This window comes from Hetaerina americana, unplaced genomic scaffold (genome assembly GCF_022747635.1).
Source record: "Hetaerina americana unplaced genomic scaffold, ioHetAmer1.1.p SCAF_3, whole genome shotgun sequence".
Classification (NCBI taxonomy): Eukaryota; Metazoa; Arthropoda; class Insecta; order Odonata; family Calopterygidae; genus Hetaerina; species Hetaerina americana.
The window spans coordinates 96,240,216-96,258,575 of NW_027286874.1; the positions used below are offsets into that span (position 1 = coordinate 96,240,216).

The 18,360-nt window shown below is 41.7% G+C and overlaps 2 protein-coding genes across 2 annotated transcripts in view; both read right to left on the bottom strand.

Annotated features, from left to right (window-relative positions):
• Positions 1–1,426: 1,426 nt before the first annotated feature.
• LOC139690473 (immediate early response gene 5-like protein) lies at positions 1,427–1,873 on the bottom strand. The gene has a single exon (XM_071587929.1). The coding sequence runs from the start codon at positions 1,871–1,873 to the stop codon at positions 1,427–1,429; it is 447 nt and encodes a 148-aa protein (XP_071444030.1).
• The window catches only part of LOC139690474 (homeotic protein Sex combs reduced-like), a 76,950-nt gene continuing 60,358 nt past the window's right edge, over positions 1,769–18,360 (bottom strand). Inside the window, exons 2-3 of the mRNA XM_071587930.1 lie at positions 7,336–7,548; positions 1,769–2,034 (exon numbers count right to left, since the gene is read on the bottom strand). Coding sequence (XP_071444031.1) covers positions 1,925–2,034; positions 7,336–7,548 — 323 coding nt within the window. The 3' untranslated portion in view covers positions 1,769–1,924. The remainder of the gene's footprint in view (positions 2,035–7,335; positions 7,549–18,360) is intronic.

Below are 18,360 nucleotides of genomic sequence, written 5' to 3' on the forward strand. Positions count from 1 at the left end.
ACATATCTGATATTTCCAGTCTCTAAATCATCTTCCAAAAATATAGTTTTTTGGGCTTGGGTCCCGGAATACATTTTTGTTTTTGGTTCATCCCTGAACCCCGTTCACCGTCTCAGCTTCCTCGTATCCTCTCCCACCGCCGCCGCATTTTACCCCCAGCCCTCCGATACGAATCTCTCCCTCCTTCCCGCCCCACCACCTCCTCCAATGTTTTCCCATTCCCTTTCTAGAGGAAGGCGAGCACATCCCCCGTTCCAGTCGCGCCAAATGGGTTAATTAGGTAGGGTGCCATTTAAAACGCGTGGTGTTTCTAATAGATTTTCTAGATTTATAGAATACTTTACAATGTTTAAATACACAGGTCCACTCATTTCTGCCTAATGGATAAGGATGCAGCTGCTTCGCTTTCCTCTTCTCCTCCTCCTCATAATTAAGGTACACAGATTCTACTAAATGTCTCACGAACATCAATCATCAAATGAAAGGAATATAGTTGAACTATTGCAGAGTTTTCTTTTAAAGATAAGAAACTTCATTTCTTTCTCTCTCCCCGGAAAGAAACGTAAGTTGTAAATAGCCTCTTTCAGTACATAACCATGAGTTTTATTTGGGGAGAGAGATATTGTTCATCTGTACATTCAGATTTGTTCCATCCTTGTCAGAAGATCAGCGACAGAAGTCTTTTATTCATACCACAGAACAATTTGAAAACACTTTGACAAAAGTAACTGTTATTATAAATGGTCAACGGAGTGCCATATCAAATTCCGTTATTCTTGAAAATTTGAAATAGTAAAGTTTTTTAAACTCTCTAATAATGGAGTGTCGGTAAAGATACTGCATTCCTGCCAGTATTTATCACGTTGTAATAATTTGACAAATTAACCACTATATTCCCCCTTAGTGACATCCTTTCAGATTATTTAAATGGATGACATAATGCTATATATATGATTTCACTTTACAGTTTGAGGAAAAATCTTTTTCGACTATCGGCAGAAACACTTTGTTTGTGCTATCTTTTAATGCGAATGAAAATTTCATTTTCTCTTCATAAAATGACTAAATTTCCAACACTAGAGGGAGGAAAACATTTCGCGACATATTAAACACAACCTTTTACTGGTCTCACGGCTGAATCAGAGGTCTGCCCGGAATTTGAGGCAGATCTCGACACGAGAAGTCATCTTTGTCAGAGGAATGAGTCATCCTCCCACGTGGCCTGACGACCACCTGATTCACAGAGAACTCGATGCACTCCCCCCCTCCCGCCGGGCACCACACCATCGGGCGCATTCCGGCTGGGAGCACCACATTCCCCAACATCCATCCCTAACGCAATCATCACTCTCGCCTTCGAGCATCGCGACACAACCAATCGGGGGGAGGCGTTCCCGCCGAGCCTACCCCCCTCGCGCACCCGCACTCACTGGTTGTGCTGCTCGCTGTTCACCGAAAACTGTTCCTGCTGCAAGTGCTGCTGCAGCTGGCTCTGGATCTGCATCTGCAGGTCCTCGCCATCCGGAGTGGATCCCGGAGGGGAGGCGTAGGCGGCGTACGACAACTCGCCCCCGCCCGCGGCACCGCCCACGCCGCCACCGCCACCGGCCGCCGCCGCCGCCACCGCCGCCGCCGAGGACAGGCCCCCGAGGTGGGCGTGGTGCTGCGACTGCTGGTGCAGCTGGTGCGCCTGGTGGTGCGCGGCGAGGCCGTGGTGCGCGTGGTGCTGCTGCTGGGCGTAATAGTAAGAGGAGACCTCGTCGTCTCCTCCGCCCCCGCCCTGCGGGTGCCCCTGGTGCGCGTGGTGCAGCTGGCTCTGCTGCTGCTGGCCCAGGTGGTGGTGGTAAAAGTAGGCACCCGCGCGCGGGCCCATGGCACCGACGCCGCCTCCGCCTCCGATCCGGGGTCCACCCCCGGCGATGAGCTAGCTGTAGGGACTGCCGCAGGCGTAGAGGCCGCGCTGCATGGGCCCCGCGGCCCCCATGGAAGGGTGGAAGCAGAGGGCCTCGTCCTGGAGCGACGCCAGGTGCAGGTCTGCAAGGACGCGTGCCGGGTGGTGAGGGCATCGAAACGGGCCAACTACTCGCACTACTAAATGAACTCCATGCAGATTTTTAATAGAGGGCGTGCAGATGAGATTAATAGCACATATTTTCGTTAAAATGGAAATCCGGGATCTGCCAGCAGTGTTTTTTGTTCAGACTTGCTTTAAAATTCTTGAATTCATGTCAAACCTTTAACGTACTTATTCTCCTGGATCTGCTTTCGATTTATTTCTGTATTCTTATACCCGTCTCAATATACGCTTTTTAAATAAAAAAATAATTTATGATTATTATGTATTAATAGTCAAATAGAATTCGAAATATTTTGAATATGTTTTGGAAATGAGGATAATACTTCATCAGAATCTTTGGCGGTAAGTTAAGATTTTAGAGAGCAAAGTAATGGTATTCGCGAGCATGTTTGGAATTTGGAAAAGAAAGCAAAGTAATGCTCTAAAGAAACGCATATTCATTTCAGTAAAATAGTCAATCCATATTGCTAATAGTTCTCAAAATGTATGTTTATATTTCAAAACCAAATTTGATTCCAAATTTTTCTATTTGAAAATTCAATTTTGGCTCTAAATAGTTTCTTGAAGTGCAATATATATTTTAGATTGATCTTTGATCTACTATGTTCTTATATTTGTTGTTTTCTAATTTATTAATCCAGGATATGTTTTGTGTAAGCATATTTTTAAAGATGATATGATGGTTATTTTAGAAAACCAGTTAGAGGAATATTAATCTACCTACATTATTAATGACAAGAAAATTAAACACTAATACATGCCAGTTACATAATGTCTTGCATGGCTAATATAAAAAAAATAATCTGTAAGGCTTATATTTACAAATATTTTTGTATATTTTTATGGAATAGGACAATCAGAGTAGAATTAAAGCATCAAGTTTGAAGAATCAAGTTAATTGGTGTATGCAAATATTTTAAGGTTTCAATTGAATAATGGAAAATAAGCATATCATTAAATTATTTTCCATATTTTTGTTCATTTGAAGATGAAGGAGAAATTATTTAATAATATTTGCATTATTCAATATTTTCATTTGTATATCAGCATTGATACTTATAAAATCAAACAAACTAGTATAAAAATAAAGTTAATAACGTAAGTTTGAATTATAAGTAAAATTTGAGATCACAGTGAGTCTTATGCATAACTGATTTTTAAGCGATACATGAAGCAGTATTCCTTGAAATAGCTTTATTAAATTTGAAACGCGTTAAATTTTGCTACATTTACTTCAGTTTACTGAGTGAATTTTTCATGAACTAAATGTTTGTTCATTTGTGTTTATATTTCATTGTCTTTAGTCTTTGGATATCGATATGATTTGCTTTTAGCAAACATATTATACATCAAATAATGTTTTTCGATATAAAATGCAGATTTAATACGACTTTGTTGAATTCACTCAGAAATATCCTGGTGAACTTGTATGAAAATTAAAACCTTTACTTGATTTTCAAAAGGAAAATAATAACTTCGTAAATTTTTAATTATTCTATTTAATGATTTTAAGTTTAATTTATTACATGGAATGAAATCACAGTATCATGGCAATGGAGTATGACATGGTACACAATCTTGCGTACGATATAATAATAGAATACAGTAGAAATTGAAAATAATAATTTAACAGTACACATATCAATATACATAAAGATCTTTTTAAATTAATGTCCAAGACAAAACAACACTAATGACTTATATTCCAAGGGAAACTGCTCATTTTATAAGCAAATATAGGTATTTTTTTTAGTATTCCATCTATTTAAGCTTTGTTATATTTTTATTTAAAAAACTGCTGAGTTACTGGGTGTTGTGCAATGCATCAGACGATAGGTGGTGGGATTCCTTTTCTATACAAATCACTTATAACACAAACATAATAACATATCTAAAACTGTTTACACTATACAAGACACGATAACACAAAAAATAACATATACAGTCCTGTTATCTCAGGAAATTTATTTTCAACCGACAAAACCATGTTAAACATAAAGTTTTAAATGGATCATCGATTGTTAATAAAGTAAAAAAACAAAAGTATCTAAATGTTTAAGACGTGAAATGATACAAAAATAACAATTTTCATTGTTTTATGTTCGTGTATGTTTCACTTTTTCATAGAGACAAGTAAATACCGAAAGCGTTTGTACAATCTACATACATTTTTTAAACGTCGATCAACGATAAATGTTTCCATATTCACAAACACCAAGACCACATAGAATCCCTTAAATTCAGTCGTTATGTGCGCAATGGATGACTCTGTGTTTAATTAATGCCTCAGTAAAATTACTAATACCTTGAAAATCGAATAAGTTCCTATTTTATCTTTTTGAGGATAAAAGGCGCAGTAAAATGATATATCACGAGGGAATACATATGCTATATATCCTGGGGCTCTTTAATCCTCTTCTCTTGGAATCCCTGATGTTTATGATGAAATAGTTTTAGAGAGCATATACTGAAGATGAGCATCACTATTTTCCGATTGAATCTTACAAGAAAGTTTCTAATATTTAAATAATTTCCGTGTTCTAATAAAAGGGGTAAATTTAATGTTGTGCATAATTCATATTAATTGCGCCACGATAAAGAACCAGACAGCTATTTCTTTGGAGGCTGAGACAATGATATGGTCTTCAGCATAGACTCAAATTATATTAATATTATCCCTGTATGGTTCCGAATTTGTTTTTCAAAATATAACAGCCACTCCTCATACACATTTATCATTAAAACTTGGTTTTCCATATTTACATATATTCCGCACAACCGCGTCAAAATGGTGATGACAGAAATCATCCAATGACCTTACTATTTAACCAACGAAACAACCACCACAAAAATTAAGCATTCATTACTGTAGGCCATTAAATGACACTGGAGAGAAAATTTAACCACTCATTTCTTGAAATATTTCACACCATGATATTTTCAGTTGCAATTTGTTTTTAACTTGTATAGGCATTCATTTGTTACATGAGATAATTATGCTTCAAAATTAACTGTAATTTAGACTTGCGGAAATATTTCAGCATGGTGCACACATTAAATGGATACTGATTTTAATTTATGGTGATTATTTATTGTTCTTCTATATACATTCGATTTATATTGCAATTATCCGTCCCTCGTTTCAAATGGTTCCCAAACATATTCCTAGATTACATTCACACGAAGTGTACGATGCGTGTTTTACGTTCAAATGTACCTAAGCACTAACAGAAGCCATCGGGAAGGAACCTATTCATCGGGGCATCAGTTCATAAAAAGAAGCTGAGAAATCGTCAAGTGTATTTTGTTGTGTTGTTCAAAGACGGAGCTAGGGGATACACAGGGGGTGGCTTCGGCGTCCACGCCTCGAACATGCGTTCTTTGATTTACATCCTCCCGAAAGCACATCCCTCCGTATTTCTCCTCCCGCAATGGGATGTGGAGTCCTTACAGCGCGGTCCCCAAACCGAGCCAACCCTCCCTTCACCCCGACGCTCGCCCTCCTCCTCCACCTACCCCCATCCTCCCCCTAGATGCTTGGAATCTTCCGAGGGGGGGAGGGCGGGGGAGGAGGAGGGATTCGGGTTGGCGAGAGTGAGTGACATCGAACGGAGGGTGGGGGCCCAAAGGGATCCCCGCTGAGCACACCCCCTCTCCCCTCCCCTCTGTCCGTCTCCGATTGATTGACGCATGCGGGAAGGGTGGGGGCGGTTGAAGGAGAGGAGTATCTTCGAGATGGTTTGAGCAGGGAGAGATGGTTGAGAGGGAGGAGGAAGAGGGACTGCTTGTGGAGATCTCGGGCCAACCTCACTCCGCACACACCACCGCCGGGTGGATTTGGTCGCGGTGTGGCCCCCGGGGGGTATTTCGGGGGGGGGGGGGGGTGCCCAACAGCTTCCCTCCCGGACGAGGAACCCGCCGCACGCGTGAGAAGACTCGCGGGTCCAACACCCTCTTCCTTCCAACCCACTCGCTCCAAGCCCGTCAGATTTCTCCGACAATCCCCTCCTAACTCTCCGCGGCATCCCAAACGATCCCACTCCACTCCCTCCGTCCCCCCACACCTCCACTCCCTCGGCCATCTCACCTAACCACCTGGAGGGTGGGGTCAAGCGATAAAAATAACTCGTCGATGCTATTGAAATGTACCCACTGGTGGGAAGTGAAAAAAAATCCTATTGTGGCATCGTCACTCTCTCTCTTTTACTCTTTTTATATTCATTGTATTCGGTTTCTTTGATTAATGATTTGCAATTTATCTCGAGCTCATTAGGTGTCTCATTGGAAGTTTAATGCTTCGTACGTTGAAATACGCATCATAGAAAATATATTTTCTCCCTTTGCAGGTCTTGGCCGGGATAGTATAATCTGACCCGAATGAATTTCTATGAGGAAATATGCTGATTACTCCAGCTTAAATATTATTTTGTATTTTGAAATTCAGGAAAGGAAATTAGCTGTGGTTTAGTTGAATAATCAGTTTCAGTTCTAGGATGAAGTTCATGTAATAAGTAGATGGTATGCGCAATGAACAGAAATTTAAATATGATTTGTCTGATTTAGTCTTTTCTCTTTATTTTCTTACAAAGGTGTACGTTAAAGTTTCCCTAGTTTTTGAATGGCTGAAAATATTTCTAAAGAAATCCATATTAAATCATAGTTGTATGGTGGTGGTTCCCCGTCATTGTGTATTTTACTCTCTTACGCTCACACCAGATTGCCCTTCTGATATGCATAGGCCATGATATTTTTGTAATCTCGTTAGAAAAGTCTTCCATGAATTCAAATACCTAATTATTCTGCATGGGGAGGGCAATGCTAAAGTAATTAAGTTTTGCCAGAGGGGGGGGGGGCTCCGTTGAGTATTTTTCAGCAATGGCCGAACCACTCGAAGGTTAGGTTGGGCATTTATACTAATGTTTGGTGTCTCTCGGGAGATCATAGCAAGGTTGTGGGGGAGGATTGGCTCCTTGGGTTTCTCTGCAAAGAGTTAGAGTGGGGAGGGAGGTTCGGGGACGAGACTCTCTCCACGGAAAGCGGTAAGTCTACGGGACCTACAGGAAGGGATTCCCCCTAGCGAGATCAGCAGTTTGCGTCGCCAAGGTTGGCCAGGTGTGGGAAATGGTGCGGGTGTTGCAGATGGTGGTGGGAGAGAGGGTGGTGGTGAGCCTGGGAGAATGGGTGGTGGTGCGGGTGGTGTGAGGCGGGTCCGCCCGGCAGGTAGTGCGGGGGCATCTGGTAGGTAACGATGTTCATACTGGCCATCTTGTGCTCCTTCTTCCACTTCATCCTCCTGTTCTGGAACCAGATCTTTATCTGCCTCTCCGTGAGGCAGAGGGCGTGAGCGATCTCGATCCTCCTCCTCCGCGTCAGGTAACGGTTGAAGTGGAACTCCTTCTCCAGCTCCAGCGTTTGGTACCGCGTGTACGACGTCCGCTGTCGCTTTGTCTCTCCGTTGGCGTTCACAGTGCCTGCGAAGGAAAAAAGGATGGAGGGGAAATTAATTGCGGTCCTCGATGGTATAAGCCTCGAGTCGAAATCTCCTGGCTCGTATTCTCAGGCTTGTAGAGAATTTGTTGTATTCCAAGCTCAGAGGAGATCGAGTGAAACTTAAAAAACTGCTTTTCAATTAATGCGACATGAGTCCACACGTGTACTAGCATTTGACCGTTACTGATTGATATAAATTGCAAAGGCAGAAAGTCAGGAATAATTGTAGGTACAGTATTTACCTGCAAATGTTTTAATTGAACTTTCAAAGCTTAAGCTTAAAACTTCCTCTTTCATTCATTCATCTGTTAATCATACAATTTCGTTAGCCTTAACTGATTTGGGTCGTAGTGTGGATAGCAGTTAAAAATGAAACTATTCTCAGCTTTGGAAAATTTTTCTTGAAATAAATATGATTATTAATATTTCCGTTATTTCTAAGCAATTTTTCTACACATTATTAAGGCTAATTTTTAAGTAAATATTGATGAAAATAGGTCAAATGAATAATTAAACTTACTTTCTATTTTTTAAACCAAATTAAAATAAGACACTACTATCATAACGTTCCAAATAGAAGTCCCTCTTAAACTAAAACAATTTTGGATAGGCTAATAAATTCCATTCTTTATCTAAAAATAAAAAAAGTAGATGTTTATTATGATAAAGATAATGGTGACGATGGAAAAATTACATATACCTTTTCATTTCAAAGTCAGTGTAAGATGTCCAAGAATGAAAGTCATAGAAAATGCACACCATAATTTCTTACGTGGGAAAATGCATACATGAGTACTTACATTGTGTACGGAGGACTACAGAAAATATTTGCTGAATGTTTATTCTGGTCCTCAATAATATAATGATGCGTTAGTACCAATTTAAAAGATAATATTGATCACTATCTCAGGCTAGATAATATTTAAATATAAACCACAATATTGGAGTAAGCAACGTGATGCTGAAACCAAGTTTTTATATTTGAATCCGTAGCTGTTTTCCGATGACAGCAGCTAATTTTGGCATTTTATATATACAAGATATCCGATGCTGATCAAAGGATTTGCAGCTGTTTTTGAACGTCGCCATTCTGGAATAATTGAAGTGCAAAAACCTGCCTTCAGCGCTTATATGTATACGCCAGGGACGCAGCTCAAACTTCAGACGCCGTCGCAGGCGACGGGCACCAAAGAAAGCGGGCTTCCGCTCTGGCTGCATCTCCTGTTGATGACGGTGACGCGACGTGATACGCGGTACTCGCAACTGGGCGAAAAGAGAGAGGGGGGTGTGGGAGGGGGAGGGGCTCGGGGAGCAGGGAGGCCCTTCGCACGCATGGCCAGCAAACCTTTTCATGATCCCCGTCGCGGGAGGGGTCGTGCTCTGGCGGGTGCCGAAAGTCGCATGGCAATGGACCGCGGGAGATTGATGGAGGCGATGACGACAAGCGGATGGGAGCAGAATTGCCCCACTGCTCCCCCTCCCCCTTCCCGTCCTCCGTCTCACCATTCTCTCTCAGCCGCGGTCGCGGGCAGCGCTACTACTCATCCGAACGAATCAACCGCCCTCCGCCAACCGAGCCACGCACCGAACCCAGCGCGTTAGGAATGGTCCCCTTTTCCCCACAGGATTTCGATGCCATTCTCTTCATTGAGTTCATACCCCATGGAAGAGCGACAGGGAAAGGGAGTAACCCTATACTTTCGCTTTGAGTGAATAAAAAGTAAGCGTCGGCAAATGCTTGAATTTATCATGTTGGCTGAATGCCTGATGGATTAAAATCACCATTATTTAAGGATCGTGTCTTCAAAAATCCCCACTGATTGAAATCTCTGTCCCATATTGAAACAATTAAAGAAAGAAGAGTTCGTGAAATAAAATCGTACCTTTTCTTACTTTGCAATAAAGTTGAACGATACATTTTCAATTTTTATGGCTTTATAAAGAATTTTATAATTTTATATAATGAAAATTACCAGCATTAGTTTTTCTTGCAACTCAGAATAAAATATTAAGAAAGTCGTTGACCGAGTAAGGGTAATAATTAAAGATCCAAAATTTGAATTAATTTTTCCGTTAAATGCCTTATGGTTTCAATGCGTGATGTATTTTCCATTGAAAAAATGTAAAATATGCGTTGTAGATATGAAAGGAATTATTCCACGCATCAATTACTCTTGATTAGTTGCGTCAACGATGATGCTTTGGGTTCCTGTTCATAACTCATTTCATATCACTTCCACAAATTAAAAGGTAAATAACACTCCAAAAATGGCTGTAGAATTCACCGATGCAAAACTATAAAGGTTTTGGTTTAATAATATTTAAAGTGGGACTTATGATTTGAGTGAAAATTGAAGAAGATCGAAATGAAGATATACTTTCGACGTAAGTACACAGTGAACGGCTTCGGTAGACAGCGTGCCTTGTTCATGTTTGATTTCTCCACCGCGCTCTTAGCTGAGTGATGCAATGGCGTGATGTATTTGGAGGGAAGGGGGATTCACCATTTCATCTTGCGTCCGGTGCGATAGTACGACGCTTTAATTTGCTTCTTTAAGTGCCCGGCTCAACGACGAATTCATCGCTCGGCAGCTAACGAGTTTGAATTATTCCGGGAAGTGGCAAGTGGGGCGCATTTCGCGGACTCCCTCATCTGTGTTGAGCCAGCCCCCCTCCCCCAATCTATTTCCCGAGACACTCTTCAATGCCCCGTGGGTCTTTTTCCCTTCCCTTCCCCCATCCTTCCCTCTCTTTCCCCCCTCGGCGACTTCCGACACAGGAAGCGCGACGGCGGCGTTCCGTTGCTCCTGAGAGAGCGGGCCCGCGCATCCCCGACGAACTTTCGTAATTGCGTCCGCGTCATCTTGTGCGTGGGGACCGCCACTGAGCCAGGCTTTCACCGAAGGGACACAAACAAGGGCCCTCTTTCCCTCCTTTTTGATCTCTTCCGTGAAGAATGTCGTTGGATCCGTATTCGGGGTGTGTTCCGGGTTTAAATGGTTGCATTGTTTGATTTCCGAGGCGGAGGATGCGTGGGGCGTTCCTTTCCTTCTTATTTTTACTTTTTTTAAAGATTTGGATGGAGGATAAGGGAAGTGCTTATCCCGCGCCGAAGGTGGGTGGGAAGACGAAGGAGGTTGCGGGAATGGAGCGCGGGACGTTCGGAGAGAGGTTTGGGCGAAGGAGGAAGTGTATTAGATCGTCCCTCCCTTTCCCCTTCTCCCTCTTTATCTTCTCAAACGACTCCTCTCTCTCCCCTCCTTCTCTTCCCCTCCTCCTCAGCCCTTTCCCTCCCTCCACTCATCCCCCGATGGCTCCTCCAGTGGCGCCATTCCATTGGGGCAGGTCCGGAAACAGATGACGACGCTTAGGGGGTTGGAATCGAGGGAGTGATAGATTGGGAGGTTAAGAGGAACAGGAGGTGCGGTTATGACTGCGGAAAGGGTTTATTTGCCTTGTTACGTCGCTCGGGAAGGGGATACAAGGGCTGATCCAAGTCTAGAGCTTTTTTTTCCCTTTACCGATGATTTGCTGGTGACTCGCAAGTTACCGTATTACCACAGTACTAATGTAAAGGTTTTCTCAATATATCAGATTTGAGTGCGCTCATACTTTGGAAGTTTTGCATTTGGGTTACGGTGAAGGTATTCTGCTTACACCGCACTGCATGGGCAAGGTTTACATTTGGTAATCTTGTAATGATATTTATTACATACTCGATGACGATTTAACAAAGCTCTAAGTAAATATGCATGTTTTTATTTCGTACTTATAAATGGAAGGGTGATTATATATATATATATATATAATTATATATATACATATATATATATATAATGTGTGTGTGTGTATGTATATAAGATAGTAAGAACGAGTAAAATTTAACTTAGCATCATTATTACTTAATTTTTATTGATGAAGGATAGGAAATCAATAATAAATAATATTTTGATTGTGGAAATATTTGAATCTACCAATGATTCACATAATTTTCTCTCATTTTGGTATATGTCTGTTTCTTCACCATCCTTCTTAATAAATACATATTTTATCCAAAAAAAGGCGCGCATATTATTGCATTTGGGTGACAAGCCGTATTGTGTGATTGCTATTCGAAAGAGAGAGGTGGGAAACAACCGCCACCCCCGCGTTTTCATTTGAAAACGATGGTCGTCCTTCAGTCACAATTGCTGTCGCGAGTCCCGAACATGCTTACAAACTCGCGTGCACGCGTAATTAACCATCAGCATCGGTGGGAATTTCGAAACGACGGTTGGAAAGAATGAGCGAATGGAAATGGGTTTGCCCCACAGTGTCCACCCACCCACTCAGAAGGAGGATAGTGAAGAGAGGAAGAAAGAGGAATAGGGGTAGAGAACCGGCGGATGCCCGCTCCATAGGCTGAGACTAATCGGCGATCTTGGGGCGAAGAGCGGCAAGTTGTCAACGCGACTTTTGGTTTCCTAGGATGAGGGAGAGGAGGAGGGGAGGGAGGAGTGTTGGGGGTTAAAAGTTGTGGAGGAAGAAGAAGAGGATAGCTTGGGAGGGAGATGTGGAATGGGGGGGGAATGGGAATGTGGGGAGGAAGGGAACAAGAGGGCGGCGAGGAGTCAGAGCGGGGGAGCTGGTGATGGAATAGTGATGCTATGCAGAGTGACGGAGAATGGAGAGAGGCAGGAGGAGGGGGGGAGAGGTAGGAAATGGATGGTAATGAGACCAGTTTTGGAACTTGGCAACTCAGCTGACCCACTTCGCGCCCTTATGGGGGTTCATTTGGGGGATGGCGGTGGCGGGGGGGGGGTCATGGCGAATGGCAGAGGGCGAGTGCTGATCAGTGGTGCAAGGAGGCAGCCCAGGCTTGGAGAAATGCTCGGGAGTAAAATTAAAAGCGAATAATGTATAGAAGGTGATGGAAGTTGCTTAAAGAGTCATGTATGCGCACGGATGGAAGAGTCAAGGATTCGGTGCCCACTATTAATTAAAAACTTGACTTGGGCGAAGTCGACGAATAAGACGTAAAAATCGTTTGAATAGATAAATAATTGCATTGCGTAACTTTACGAGACGCCTCTTTGGGAAAAGGTTTGGATAGACTTTTGAGAAAGCGTAACTTTTACGCATTTTAAATGGCAAACTCGTACTGTGACGACTTCGTTGAAAATTAACGATATCAAAAAGTTCAAGTGAGGCAAAACAAATGACACCCACGTAAATAGAATAGGGGAAGCAATGCCGTAACTGTTATTGAAATCAGTTGAACGTATAATAAACTAAATGGAAGATTTAGGCGTTTAAAAAGCACTTTAGGAAAAATTCCTCGGCGTTCGTTCAATACAGCATTTCCTCCGGTGTTTTCTTTTCTCAGTATGCATCATTCACATGATAGAAGTGGCCTGCGTACTGGGGGCTTAAGCAAGAACAGTAATTTTTCTAACAAAGGCTTTCCCCTGGTTGCGCTTATTATGCGCAGACATCTTTGAGGATTTTTCTCCGCTCTTCCTCCCCTGAAAAAAACTAACTCTACCAACTTACCCACCTAGCTCTAATGGCGCACATGACTTAGTTGTCCGTTGTATCCCTCTAATAACGACGACTACTTTAGAACCCTGAAATGTTTAATTGAATTCCAAGGGAATTGAGAACGAATAAAACAATGAGAACTTAGATTGAATGAGAGGTTTGAAGTCTACTTCGATAAATCATAATATTTGATGTTACTACTTTCGCTCAAATAATTATTTAAGAGTTCAGTGAAGGAGAGAATAGTAATTAGGGAAGCGGTGATTGACTCCATCGAGGCTGTACCTCAGTGGACGAATTGAGCAGACGGAAATTTTGTGGCATTTAAATTCTTAATATTACTATCTTAAAATAACCATAGATGCCACATGAAAAAGAAAGATGATCAATTAAGTAAGGATACAATTTATAAATTGGTATTTGATGTCTGCTATGGTTTTACAAGGAAATTATAAGTTGAGAAAGACGATGTTATAATATATCATGCATTGTAGCTTAAGTGAACACATCCCACATCCTTTTTATCCAAAGAAAAACTAAAATACTAATAAAATTCAACCTTATTTCCAACAAATAAATTGCGAGAATATCATTTATCAATGAGTGAAATCAAACAATGACTTCTGCAGAGTTTTGTAAGACTTAATACTTTGAATTAGAGTTGTTAGTATTCAGGGTTGGGACAAATTTAAATTTTGAATGATTTCCATTAATTAACATTTAGCAAAAGAAAATTAAACTGCTATTAAAATGTAAATTGTGATTGCGGAAAAGACTAATCGTGAACAAAGCTGGTCATATTCGTCAACTTTAACGCGAAAAGAGAAAGTGGAAAGGCGAAAGGGAGTGAGTAGGGGGTTGGTGCTAACAGGTACAAAGACGACTTTGTCGAGAGCGGTAAGAGGGGAGATATGATGAAGAAATAGGAGCGGGAGAAGGATGGCAAAGGTGGAGCGGGCGAAGATGACAAGGTAGGGAGGGAGTGAGAGGCGGTGGAAGTTAGGAAGAAGGAAGAGAGGAGGATACGAAGAGGGGCGGAGGCAGGGAAAGGGAGCGAGGGGGTGGCCTGGCACCGTACAGCATTTTCCGCTAGAGACGACTAAGCGGCGTCTCGTCCCTCTCTCCAAGCCACCCACCCGCCAATCCCTCCCCTGCTTCCCTCCTCCTCTCTCCCGGGGGCCGCCCGTCCGACGATAAGTCATATTCTTCCTTTAAAACAGTGACGGGCTGGACGAAGTTGTGCCGACGGCCTCACTTCCCGATTCACTCGCCGCGCCTGTCATTCAAAACCAGCTTGGACGGAGTCGCCGTTTGGCCCGGGTCCCCTCCCACACTTTCACCCGGCCGCCCCCCCCCCCCTCTAGCCGGCCATGGAGAGATTGCATGAAATGCAGTGACAAGATTCGTGAGGGGGCCCCTGCGCTCGTGAAAGGGGTCCACGTCCGGCCCACTCTCGCAGCACCTTCAATCAATCCTCTCGAAGGACTCAATCGAAAAAGCGAACTCCCGCGTCGACAATGCACGCCTCTTTGATGACAGTTGCCGATGGAATAAAACATTTTTGAATTCGAGTGGGAGGGTGTCAATTCGGTGTGACACCGGTTCATAAACATCCCGGCGACTAAATGAATTTACTCGCCAAGATCTCTGTGACATTTTAAATTAATCTTCGAAAGTACAAATTAATGAATCTATACACACATTAGCTGAACTAGATAATTTATTTTTAAATGACTGGGTAAACCTCTCGTGCCATTTATCTTCCATGTAAGTATGGATTCCGATAATTGAAAGACCTCTCAGAAGTGGAATTCACGTGATTTGAGTGTAATGAGGTACTTAATCGTAACTTTTCTCTTTTTCATGAAAAATTATGCGAATTAAGTTGCTTATTTCTCATTAATATACTCAAGATTATTCATCATTAATTAAGCATAGGAAAATTAAAAAAACTAAAGCCCGTTTTTAGCAGGATTGATTACTAGAGAAGATTAGATCGCTTAAATGGCAAACTAATTGAATTTATCTTTATATGAGCATAAAATGTGGCATGGACATGTAGTATAGTACTTTAATGAAATTCGACATACTATATTGTATAATGATGAAATTGCTACTAAAGACGCAGTATTGGAGTAGGTGCAGTTTTCTTTAACAAACTGTTGGCCCCGTTGAAACGTGTTTTCGTAAAATCTCGTAGTCAGATTTTCGCAGTGGAAAATGCAAATGGAAAGAAACCCTTATGGTGCAAGTATTTATTTCAGAGCGTCAACAGAAATATTTTTTATCGATCTTGAAGCTCATTCTTTCAAAATATTTTGAACGAGTGGCTGAATTTCATGTTTATTACTGGCAAAATCGGTATTTGTTTGCTAATTTTAGAAAAATATTTTGATATTTGATTGAGTTATATCATCGTATAATTTGACCATTAGTGATGAAGATTAAGTGCTCTAAATTGATATTTTTGCTGAATTTAGAAAACCTAAGCGTCAATCCTAGGACCCTAGCTTCAGTCATATTTTTATCATTTCACTGACATCTTGATCAGGTGAAAAACTTTCATGCACGATATTCTCCAAATAAATACGAGAGTCATCCGGAAAGTAGTACCCGTTCGTGCCGCATGAAGTGCTGACGACGCGAGTAGCCGCTGGACGAGGTCAGATAGCTTCAGTGGCTTGTCTGCCTTCTCTGAGCCAAGTTGCGTGACGCTAGCATTGCCTGTGTTGTTTCTGTGATTGTTTACAATGTTTAAAAAAATTGAGAACGCCGCCAGTTGTGAAGTGAGGGCAGTGATTAAATTCCTCAATGCAAGAAACGTTCGCCCATGTGATATTCATCGCCAATTAAAGGAGGTGTATGGAGACAATGTAATGGACGAGTCGTCTGTTCGGCGGTGGTGTCGCAACTTCAACATGGGGAGGGGGAACACACACGACGATGAGCGTTCGGGGAGACCGTCTGTCATTACAGACCAACTGGTGAGCTCAGTTGACGAATTCGTGAGGAACGATCGGCGCGTCACAATTGATGACATCTGTGAGCATTTTCCCAATGTTTCTCGAACAATTGTTCATGAAATTGTTAAACGCCATCTGCATTATGCAAAAATTTGTGCAAGATGGGTCCCTCGCGTATCTCAATGAGCTGGCGGCGAAGGACTATGCAGCAGGAATACAGAAACTTGTCACACGTTATGACAAATGCCTTAATTTGCTTGGAGATTATGTTGAGAAGTAGTTTAAAGTATCCTCTTTCAAATAAAATTTTTTATGTTTGTTAATATTTACTTTTGTGTCTTTAATTCACGAACGGGTACTACTTTCCGGATGACCCTCGTACCTTAATTACCCAAAATCAATATTGGAATTTATTTAAATTATTTCAAATACGAGTAATGCGGATTTCACGCAAGAAAATTCATCAGCGAGCATTAAATGCTTCTATACTTTAAACTTACAGACTTCACTTCGTGGAATTGTTTGATATCAACAGTGAATGAGTTTGTAATTTAAGTTCGTGGAAAGTTACAAACTTATTTAATATGAACATCAAATGTTTCTGCATATTTGACAATCAATCGATCAAAAAAAATACGGTAACAGTGAAGCAAATTCAGACATGATGTGGTAATACGCAGGTTCTTTCAAATATGAGCACGGTATATATAGTATTTATTGCTCCAGACCCTGAGAACGATGGCAGAGTTAGCCGTCGAAATGACCGTCGATTACTTCTTGCTCGGCTGGAAACCCGTGGGGACTTCATAAATAGCATTCGCCGGGAAATTATCAGATCTTTCAGTACTTGTGTTTTAGTTACTTTTAGTTCTTTAGATATTTTTGCATATGTTATTCTGAGGTAAAATTTTCAAAAGGTGAATTGTTTGAAACAGAATTTTCTGACGCAAAATTTCAATGTTCGCAATAGAAAACTGTCTTCCATGTGCGATAAAACCTGTCAATAATTCTTTGCGGGAATTTTTCCGTCCGATACTTATTTTTTTCTTAAAAAACAGTCAGAGCTATGAAGTGGCTTAATCCAAAAATTGGTTCATCACTGCCCTTAATCCCTCCTTTTACAGCACTTAACTATCTTATGCCCCGTTGGCGCTTCTCACTGCGACCGTCTTTGCTTGGCCTGCGCACTTGTTCCGTTATCTATAAAGTCATATTAACATATATTTACATTTCAGAATAAATTTAATGTTCATATACATAAAAGGATATGACGTTGAACATTTTTCAATTTGCCTATTGAGAGAGTACATTTCTTTATTTTTTCAGAATATGGTACAGGTCTACCTTATGCATTTTTGGGAAAAATAAAAAAATGTGCATTTAAATGAAATAATTTTTGTACGCAGCATTGTCTAAGATGCTCGCGGTATATCTTCATAATGTGTTTGTAGGCAAGTATTAGACTTCTCTGATCATCACAAATTTTGAATCACGTGATCGTCAATATGACGATTTTTATATGTGACTTGCTTTATAAATATGGAACGAATTTCCGCCCTAGACAGTTTTAAGTTCTCCTCCACATTATTCATGCCAAGGACGAGATCGGGTGATTCATATGACAGCGTGCACTTTATATGGCTGATGTTATGGAAGATGGATCGCAGATAGAGCCAGTCCAAGTTTTGACCCTCAAAACGTTTTAAATCCCCAGTGCTCTCCGCATGACCACATCCTGGTCAATCAATTGGGCGAGCCACTACGCCCGGCTTTTCAGTACGGGAGCCACCGCTAGATGGCAACGTGTGCGCACCAGCTACTCCGAGGGTGGTTGGTAGGGAAAGTTGTATGCGGTGGGGGAGGAAGCGATCGAGTGGGGTTTGGGAGGGGCGGTTTCGGCGAAGGGGTCGGAGAGAGGGCCAGAGGCGGGGGAGAGAAAGAGATAAGAGGGCGGTTCTCGGTGGTCGTGGCGACGGATTTATGCGATGGACCCGCTTGCCGCGACCTCTCTCAATATCTCTTGCCATGTGCTGAGCAGGGTGAAAGGTTTGTCGACACAGGCAGCATCGTTTGTATGTCCACATATCTATCCATAAAACAGAATTTGAATCCCACAGTTAAATGTCCCACGGTTGTCATCCTCAAAGAGAATTATTTGCGCTTTCTTTGAATGAGATTTTCATTGAATGGAGGGCAAGATTTCCGTTCATAAATACCCTCTCTTCAGTGTTGAACGTACCTATTTTCACAGAAATGGAGGATAGTTTTATTCTCAAGCTTTTTGGTTTATAATTCTCTTTAGTTTTTCCC

What these genes read in the sequence shown, in the direction of transcription:
- LOC139690473 (XM_071587929.1), bottom strand. Translation starts at nt 1,873, where the DNA reads ATGGGCCCGCGCGCGGGTGCCTACTTTTACCACCACCACCTGGGCCAG.